At 42.2% G+C, this 10,436-nt stretch overlaps 1 protein-coding gene across 2 annotated transcripts in view; it reads right to left on the bottom strand.

Annotated features, from left to right (window-relative positions):
- Positions 1 to 387: 387 nt before the first annotated feature.
- GSS (glutathione synthetase) overlaps positions 388 to 10,436 on the bottom strand; it is a 30,072-nt gene continuing 20,023 nt past the window's right edge. For both annotated transcript variants that reach the window (XM_066586632.1, XM_066586631.1), the window contains exons 10-13: positions 8,918 to 9,112; positions 6,689 to 6,770; positions 2,710 to 2,899; positions 388 to 933 (exon numbers count right to left, since the gene is read on the bottom strand). In XM_066586632.1, coding sequence (XP_066442729.1) covers positions 810 to 933; positions 2,710 to 2,899; positions 6,689 to 6,770; positions 8,918 to 9,112 — 591 coding nt within the window. In that variant the 3' untranslated portion in view covers positions 388 to 809. The remainder of the gene's footprint in view (positions 934 to 2,709; positions 2,900 to 6,688; positions 6,771 to 8,917; positions 9,113 to 10,436) is intronic.

The following is a 10,436-nucleotide window of genomic DNA, read 5'->3' as shown; positions in this document are numbered from 1 at the left end:
TTCTGTTACCCAGAAGAAATCCTCGCATTGACTTTAAATGCTTAAATAGAACCAGCTGTCTTTTTTCCGAGTGCAGGTAAACTGCCCGCTCTCTATTTTTTTTAAGCTCCCATAGGAGTCCATGGGCGCCTCCAGCGTTTTTCCACAAAAGTTAGGTCAAGACCGATTTCTCTCCTCCCCTCCCCCCCCCCCCCCCTTCCCCCTAAATAGCTGCATAAAATGACTCCTGTGAATGAAGCCTTATTTCTGATCCTGGCTGTTGCAGGTGGGCGTCAGCTGTGCAACACAGCCAACACCTGCTGCTGCTTCCAAGCCTGCTCCATTCTCTCTGTGCACAGATGAAAGAGAACAGTTTAACTTTTTGTATGTGGATAGACGATATCGCAGTTTGATTCCAGTTTATTTTTATTCTTAGAAGAAAACATTTTCTGGTCCCCAAATAATCCAATCTACTCATAACTGAACAGATCATACTAGTCTGTGTTGCATTTGATAGGAGATGTAGAGGATCTCCAATGGCCATTTCTAGGACTACTATGTTGGTTACATTAAAAACTCATTTTACCACAAGATCACTTAATAGATTGCTCTGAGAACAAAACTGTTCCACATATATGAGACATTTGTATACAATGAAAACTTTCTATTCTGGACTATGCTAATAACATCCCAGTCTTACATAATATTCATTGGCAAATACAGATAGATGCCCAGTTAGAAGACCGCAACTAAGAACCAGATATACAGACATTCCTCCAGTGTCCAGCAGGAGGAGTTAGGCACATTGAGTGTTAAGAGATCGCACAAGATTAGACAAGGCAAGGATTGTCCAGGACTGCGACTCCAGCTGCCACACCGCCATCAGCATGTTCAGTAGCTTTCGTCCTAAGAAGATGACCCACACGTTCGTTGAGAACCATCTTGTCACCTTGTCTACAAAAAAAGAACCAACAGGCAAAAAAATATTACAAACATCTAGCAAAAAGCTTTTGAAATAAAAATTAAAAAAAAAACATTGTGAGCTTAGGGCTAGATGAACTAGACAAAAAGTGTGAAAATGCTGCACTAAAGAGTACTTTGGACAGATTAAAAAAAAAACAATTCTCAAATTTAAACAAAAAATGTATGGGCAGGGAATAGGTTGGCGCTATACAAATAAAGATTATTATAAAATGTGATTGTTTTCAGCAAGAGGAGCCAAGTAATCTTGTAGATATGATACCTTTTAATGGCTAACAAAAATACATGTCAGCACAAGCTTTCGAACCTTTCAGGGTTCTTCCTCAGGCATGTTAAATAGATCTGATGAAGCATGCATGTAATACACATACAGACACATACAATAAGGCACAGACATGGATGTGATTAATTTGCTCTTAAAAAATGCCACAATAGGATGATTAGAGAAATAAATAAATACTTAAATTGTCCACTGGTAAAGATTTGAAGGCTGTATGGTCTCTGAATTAGTGTTAGGAAGGAAGGGAATCTGTGCTATAGATTTCACATACTTCCCAGTCACACATGAATCCTCAAAGAATTTAGCCCTCTGCTGAAAGGGTCAAAAGTTGTTAAATTTATACTGCCAAATTCTCTATGGTTCTGCAATTTAAAAATTGCCTTTTAATATGGTGACTTTCATGTGTTTTATGTTGTGACTAGAAAAGTGATTGACCACAAGTAATTCTGCCTTTCTTTTAATTGTGTAGCGTTGAGATCTCATCCTCGCTTTCAGTTTTCTCCCCGTTTCTCCAACATAAATCCCCCCTAACATAATATTTAGGCTGGGTTCACATGGGGCGAAATTGCAGCGGGATTTCCGTGCGGAAAGTCTGCACGGCGATTCTGCCTGCGGCACCTAATCCCGGGATTAGCCGGCAAAGTGGACGAGATTTTGCAAAAATCTTGTCTATACGTGACGGCCAAGCCGCACGAAAACTGACATGCGGTGCGTACTTCAATTCCGTGGCATGTCAATTCTTTTCTCCTTTCTGCAGCGGCCTCTCTCCGCTCTATGGGGAGAGAAAGCCACAGCAGAATGCGGAAAGCGAAAAACTACAAAACCTGAAGGTTTTGAAGCTACGCTTTTCCAGCGGAATGATCACGGTTTTTCGGTGCGGCCATTCCGCGAGAATTCCGTCCCGTGCGACCCTAGCCTTACTGCACAGGATCAGGTACACAACATCGGACGGGGAACATATGAATGTCCCCGGGATCTTATAGTTCTGCTATGTGTTGGGGATTTGCATCCTCCCTGCGGTCAAATCTGTCTCCTCCCTTTCAGTTTCATCCCACTGCTTCTACTCTTTCCTTGTACAGATGAGAATAGGGCTGATCCCTCTGCACGGTGACAGCCCTTGACAGCTATTAAGTCTCCTCTCAGCCTTATTTTTTACAAGATAAACATTCCGAGATCCTGTAACCGTTCCTCATAGGACATGATTTGCAGTCGGTTCGTTTGCAGTTCAAATTCTCAAAAATTGAGAATTATGTCACATTCTGCATAAATAGGCAGCAGAGTGATGTACTAAGAGTAATGAGGGTGTGAAACCATGCAAACAACTTTAGGATTGAAGATCATAAACTGGTAAAAAGAAAAAAATGGCAATGCTAAAGAACCTCATAAAAAAACGTTTCATGCAGTTATCACACAGTCTTTGCATATTACGGTAGGTGCCAATCACAATATCATATATAAAGGCCACTTACCTCACATATACTCCAAACATACCCAGCTCACTGATGCACTCTGACACTTGGACTTTGCTGTTGGCTCTCAAAAGACAGTTTCTTACTGGCTGAGGCTTGATCTTATCCATAAGTATGTAAGAAGTGCGCTCCGTGCTGTCTTTAACCCTTCCTAGCACTTCTCTGATTTCATCACCATAGATATTATTTCCTGTTTAAGAAATTAAAAAAAATATATATGAATAAATTGATGGATAAATGTAAACTTTTGTTTCTTTATCTGTACCCTTTGAAGTAGCACTATGGGAAAAAACTCATAATTATCAACATTGTACAGTATTAGATATAGGTATGGGAAAGTACTGCAAACCAAGAATGCTTTCAAAAAGTAGAAGTGTTAATAGTTTGCTTTTTGTTAATTGACAAAAATAAAGTGAATGAACAAGAGAGAAATGTAAATCACACCAATATTTGCAAAATATTGATATAAATAAAATAAATCTTGTATAGCGCCAATCTATTCCACAGCGCTTTCAGGTAATAATTACTTATTACCCCCCACCAAGTTGGGTTCTCATTTTACCGACCTCAGAAGGATGGAAGGCTGAGTCAACCTTGAGACGGCTACCTGACGCATGTGGGGATCGAACTTGCAACCTTTAGGTCATAGGCGAGAGCTTACACTCTGCGCCACACGAGGCTCTAGCTAAAAAAATATACAAAAAAAGAGGTTCCAGTGGAGATAAGGTTTACAGGTATACACAACAACCAGTACTTAAAATTACAAATAAATAAAGGAGGACATACAAGAAAGATACCAGATTTGGGATGTTTGGCCCAAGGTTCCGAAGCAAACAGGACCGTCCTTACGCTGTGGTGCATCTCCGAAGGTCTGACACCCGGCCTCTCTGAGCCCCCAGTTTTTAAAGTTTCCCCAGAACACCTCCCCCAACCCCCTCTGAGATCATTTAGAGAAGGCAGGGGAAAACACGTACATACCTGTAAAAAACATAATCCCCCATTTCGCCTATATCTCTGCAGGAGATCCTCTAATTGGGAATATATGCCTGGCATATTTCCGGTCATGGTTTATCTATGGTTATAATTTGATATAACTGAAGATATGCAAAGACGCCATTTGGGGGTGTTCCAGGGCCCATACCTCAATGAGTTTAGATACGTTTTATTCAGCTGGCCAGCCCGATTCTGAAAATATAATTCATATGGGGCTAGGGCCTTCACATGACAGATAATCCTTGTTACAAGATTTTTACCTAATTTGAATCTTGGAGCTGGAATGTCTATGAGAATCCAGCTCCTGGGTGAATGATTTTCCTTAGACTTCATTAACAAGTAAATGGTTACACAATGTGGTATCCTCATGCTAATTCTAAACCACAAGGACAGCTGGGGAAGAAGAAAGGAAGGGAATTGCTTACATCACAGTTCTGTGGTCCAGGGTAAGGGGAGACCAGTTGCCTTTGTAAATGCGAATATTCAAAAGGCCACAGGCCTAAATTGGATTATTAGGTAGATATCAAAAGGAAACTGACACATAACTAAATGGCTGACAACCTAACAGTCTCTATATCACAATGATCATCATTATCAGTTTGGTTTAATTGGTTAATCCTACACCCGACTACAATCCTACAAAATCCCTGACCTTGTGTAAGGCTAGCTTCACCATGGGCAAGTGCGATATGGGGCTGTTAAATTCCATCCCTATATAGTGCAGGTTTTCATGTAAAAACAGACTTGCGTCACTCTGGGGATGCAGCCACAGCCGAGGCAGAGGATCGCGGAGTTTCTTCCATTGCTTTCAATGGGGCCAGCGTTGCTACCACCAGCCCAATTTAAAACAATGGTCACTACAATGCGAGAGCGTGCAGTCAGATAGGACATGCCGCAATTCGTTTCCTGCATAGCATTGCGGTGCCATGCAGAAAAACTTCGTTAATGTGTATGACCGCATGCAAAAGAATGGGATTCATATGTGTGGGTCTCGCAGCACACAAATCTCATGCAATTTTATTGCCCAGTGTGAAGCCAGCCTAAGGGTCTGCAGAAAATCATGCCATTTTGAAGGAAAAGGGTACTCACACCAAATACTGATTTAAGCCTCCTACACAGCTGTTTCTGTACCCCAGTCCCTTTGTGCATAGTTGAATCACATGGCATTGTTTCCACATCAAAAGCTATGACGTTTTGGCTGCAGTTCTTCCATAAAGACCACTTATGACAGGAATTTTCCAAACTCTAGAATAGTATACCCGGTTCCCAAAGGCAAATGGTGCTCACACCATATATGGATTTGGTTTAGATTTCTCTTTTGTTCAGTCATATTGCATTTTGTTAATTGATAAAAATAAGCCATTAATACTTCTATATCTGATATTTTTGAAAGTATTCCTATTTTGCAGCATTTTTTCCACATCTACCTAAAACCTTTGCACCTGTGTATAATCTATATCTCCCCTGTTTCCCTGAGAAGACCTACCCTGAAAATAGGCCCTCTATCCCCCTTTTTGTTGCCTTTTCTTCTTTTTTGAATTTTCAAGGGAGACTTGAAATATAAGCCCCCCTGAAAATAAGCCCTAGCCGCATTACATTAAAAAAAAACCACTTACCTGGCAGGCTCGTTCCGGCTCCTCCTGCTGCTGTCCGGGGCTCTGCCATGCGTCCTGCAGTCCTCATTCGCCCACAAAAGATCACTTTCTGGTTATGGGATTCATAAATCCCACCTATAGGAAGCGATGGCTCCGATTGGGTCGGGTACTGCTCAGCCAATCAATGCAGCACTCGATGAACCAATGCGATGGCTGTGATTGCTTCATCCAGCGCTGCTCAGTCAGCCGAATGTTCTCGTTGAACCAGTCAACCACTGCGTTGGAGGCGGGTTTTCTGAATTAGCCAAATCAATGCCATGGCTCAGCACGTCGGAAAGCAGAAGGAGGGACCTGGACCGAGCCTGCTAGGTAAGTATACTACAACATCCCCCTAAAATAAGACCTAGTGCCTCTTTTGGGGGCAAAAATTAATATAAGACAGGGTCTTGCTTTCAGGGAAACACATTATATATCAGGTTTCCCCCAAAATAAGACCCTGTCATACATACATCTGCATGGAATTTGTATGTTCTACCCATGTTTGCATGGGTTCCCTCCCACACTCGAAAAGCATACTAATAGGCAAATGCACATTGTAAGCCCCAATGGGGACAGGACCCAATGAAAGTTATGACAGTTTGTGTAGAATGCTGAAGAATATACACATGCTATATAAAATGAGTAAACTATTCAACAGTATTTTCTGGGGAAAATACTGATGATTATGTATCCCCAGGAGAGGTCATCAATAGTTAATTGGCTGTGGTGAGTCGCTTGGGACCCCGACCGATCAGCTGATTGTGCACCTGCTGACAGCACTGCAGTTAGAGGGGTCGGAGCGGAAGCAGCGGAAGTCTCTGCTCCCACCTCTGTGTAGTGGCCAATGTCTGTAACTGCAAGTGCAGCTCTTATTGAAATCAACACAGGCCATACCTGCAGTTACAAGTGACGGACTCGAGCCGGTCAGCTATTGATGACCTATCCTGAGGCTAGGTCATGAATAGTATTTTTCCCCAGAAAACCCCATTTAAGATACATTTTATCATAGGGAGTTTGGCAGCTCGGTGGAATATCTTCTAGGTTGGCATGGCTGGGCGTCAAGGACACTCTGAACATGCCAGACATAAATTAATAGTATGGAGAAGACTATCAATCGCAAAATTTCAGTCTAAGAGGTCTGGGTTTTCTCCTCTGCACAACTTGTGCATTTGCAGAGATCCCTTGCAGCTGCACAACCTCCGAAACTGCTAATTGGATGAAGAATGCAAGTTGTCGCCCCGATTTACAATTTTTAACTATATGAACTGCTTAGCTGCATATTTTATAACAGTCATATCAACATGAATAAGGAATACATTGTATACAAAACATGTGCAATCCGTTCTATTCACCTCCACCTTCCCTCTGTGGTTTTAATACATATTGGTCTGGGTTTTTCAGTGCAATTTTCACAGTCTTGTCCCCTTCTTCACCCTGGGCAAAAAAAAATATTATATAATATCTATATCTAATCTATCTACAAAACAAATTAGAATGTGCAAGAGTCATGCGTTATGTATCTTTAAAGGGGTTGTACCAAAATCAACTTTTATCACCTATCTGTATAAGTGCTAAAAATCTGATTGGTGCAGGACTCACCACTCACCACTGAGACCCCCACCAATCCCAAGTCCTATTCTAATTACTGCGGGGTCTCTTCTCCCACCCGCAGGGATGTGCAGCCACTACTACATTCAATCTGACATGTTCAGCCACTGCTCCATTCAACCTCCTCACTGCAGGGGGTGCAGTCAGCCCACAATGAGGAGGGGAGGGCAACAAGGGACCCCCTCAGGGTCAGTGGGAATCTCAGCTTAGCAGCGAGACCCCTATTGATCAGTCATTTAAAACCTATGCTAGGGATAGGTGCTAAAAGTTGATTCTGGTATACATTGCAGTCTTAACAGCATTACGGGCACCCGGGCAAAGCAGTGCACTGGGCCCCCTACGACAACTAAAGTGTGACAATAGTTAGCCCACATACATACAGCCATTGATAGGGCACTGAGCGAGAAATCGCTTAGGTTCTGCTCACTGAAACAAAGCAAATAGTGAGCGACTTCCCACTTAGTGTAAATAGGAGTAGTTCAGCATTTGAGCGACTGACTGTTCAATGTGAATGGAGGCGGGTGGCCAAAAGGGATCTCCAGTGCGTTCCGCCTCCATTGACTTAATGACTATTGCTCCTGCGTAAAAAAAACAAAACACACACAATAATTGCTGAGACAACTGTTGGACACTTAAGCACCTGACTGCTGCCCCCCATAAAAGGCACAAAAATCTATTTACTTTTGAAAATGCAACTAAAACAAAACGACTTAAATTAGTCAAAAAAAGAGGCGTCAAGGCAATGATAATGAACACACTGTATAAAGGAAAGTTTAGAGTGAGGTTTCTTGTACACACAGCAGTTCTCTGCTGCAAATGCAAGCGGATCTCCGCTGATTGCCAACCGGCGACTGGTCTTGTGAATGAAACAACGACAAGACCAGAGGTTACCTGGCAATCAGCAGAGATCCACACCTGAGTTTGAGGCGGGGATCCACTGTGTGTGTGGGCGCTCTAAGTGTGGTTCTATCCCCCGATCATAAGAACTGCATGAGGCTACAATTCACAGGTTAAAACAATTAGCATTTCTTCCTTTAGGCCTCCTTCACACGGGCGACACCGCATCGCTGCGAGAAAAATCGCAGCGATATCGCATCGCTGCACCGTATATCACAGCGATTTTCTCGCAGCAATACTTCGATTTTGTAGCGCTACAAAGTCGCATGTGACGCTACAAAATCACGTGACTTTGTAGCATCTGCTACTGTCAAAGTTGCATCGCATTGCATGCACACCGCGTTTTCGTGCGATGCAACAGATTGGAAGGCTTTATAGAGAAACATGGGCTACAAAACCTCGTGTGTCGCGGGCATATCGCCGGACCTGCGAGGTTTGTGTGTCATTTTGTAGCATGCTACAAAACATCTCATGTGTGAAGGAACCCATAGGAAACCATGGGCTTCTCATACATGCGATTTGCAGCATCATAGCAATGCTACAAAATCGCGCGACTTTGTCGCCCGTGTAAAGGAGGCCTTAGGCTGGGTTCACACGGGGCGGATTCCCGTCGGAAATCTCGCGGTTTGGCCGCAGAAAAAAACGCGAGATTTCTGCCGGGAGAACCGCCACGGTTTAAGCCGCGGCGGCTTTGAAGCGGCTCGGCCGCATGCTTTTCCGTTGCGGCCGGCACTCCCATAGAGGAGAGCGCGGCCACAACGTAAATAAACAAAAAAGGAAAGGTAAATAGATATGCTGCATCTTTTGAAGCCGCAGCCGCGGCTTCAACCGGGTTTACCGCAGCGGATTAGCCGTCCCGTGTGGACGAGATTTCTGAGAAATCTCATCCACATGGCTGGCTAATCCCGAGATTAGCGGCCGCGGGCGGATCTGCCACGGCAAAACCGCCCTGTGTGAACCCACCTTTAAAGTGCATTTGAGAAGTGGTGGAGAACGGGTGAGGATGATGAATTTGGATTAGAGAGAAAGCACAAGTGTTCAATACTTTATATTTTACCATCTAAACCTCCACGTACAATATCCAAGGAATACAGGCCTGCGAAAGTCTCCCTGATTCGGGAAACAGCCTCTGGTTGGTCAGGCAAGAACTTTTCCAGTACAAGAGGGCGACTTAGTTCCTGTTGCACCTTCTTGGTACCAACTAGTTGGGTTGCTATATCTGGGCATTTCACGGCTTTAGATCTTTCCATCATAAGACGAGCTTCCCAAGCCTAAACAGAACAGAAGAGAACAACCAGTTTATACCATGTATACCTGCCACTATTGTGGTACAACAGAATTTCCAATTTTAAAGGCCCACTTACACACACATCTTTCAAAAGATTGAAAGATCAGCGATCATTTTGCATAAAAGTACTAATAGGCACTAATTGCTATTAGTACTTAGCTCCCAGAAGCTCATTTGCATGCAAATGAAGCTGTTACAGAACTCAACAGGAGGTCTGAGCTCTGCAATTAGCTGTATTGTTCAGCCTCAGGCTCCCCTTGGAGAATTCAGCACCATGGACAGCAGACAGTGTGTGGTCCTGCTAATCAGCTGCTCTATCAGCTCTCTACTGGCAGAACACAGCATCCTGCTTATCAGCTGTTCTGCTGAAGGAGGGTTTTCAAGCAGAACTGAAAATAGTCATTCAGCAGAAAACTGAAAGATGGCACATTTAGACACAAAGACACAAAAAACGGCTTTTGAGCGATAATTGTTGTGTCTAAATGGGGCTTAAGTGAATGACATTTGTTATATTATATACCATTAAGGGACAGAATTTCAATTGTCTAGATCCTTATCTAATAAATGAAGGAAGGACCATTTTCGTTTTTTTCTCCCCCATTAAAAAAAAATAAAAAAATAAAAATCTTATTTATCCATCGATGTAGATGTCTGAGGGCTTGTTTTTTGTTGGACAAGTTGTATTTTTCAATGGTGCTATTTAATGTACCATATAACATACCGAAAAACTTTAAAAAAATTCTAAGTGAAGTGAAATGGAAGACGAGCAAAATTCCACCATCTTTGGGTGCGTCTTGTTTCTATAGCGTACACACTGCAGCGAAAATGACATGATGACTTTATTCTAAGGGTCAGTATAATTACTACAATACCAAAATTTATAGCTCTTTTTTGCTGTACTAGTTTTATTTTTTTCCTAACATTTTTAAATGTCTTAAAATTATTTTGTGCCACCTTCTTTTGACAGCCATAACTTTATTTTTCTGTTGACATAGTTGTTGTGCGAGGGCTCTTTTTTTTGCGGGACGTCCTGTAGTTTCTATTGGTACCATTTTGGAGTACATACGACTTTTTGATTGCTTTTTATCACATTTTTTCTTAGAGATGAAAAAAAAACAAAAAAAAAAAACGCAATTCTATAGTTTTTTTTTCTGACAACATTCCCCGTGCGATGTAAATAATGCATAACTTTGATAGATCGGATTTCTACGAACGCAGCAATACCAAATAAGTTTTTGGATTTCATTTAGATTCTTTTATGATAAATATGGCAACAGGGTGTTTGTTTTTTTTAATTAATAGAACTT

This window comes from Eleutherodactylus coqui, chromosome 13, assembly GCF_035609145.1.
Source record: "Eleutherodactylus coqui strain aEleCoq1 chromosome 13, aEleCoq1.hap1, whole genome shotgun sequence".
NCBI lineage: Eukaryota > Metazoa > Chordata > Amphibia > Anura > Eleutherodactylidae > Eleutherodactylus > Eleutherodactylus coqui.
The sequence above is the reverse complement of the archived record's forward strand: the minus strand, read 5'-3'. Positions and strand labels throughout refer to the sequence as shown.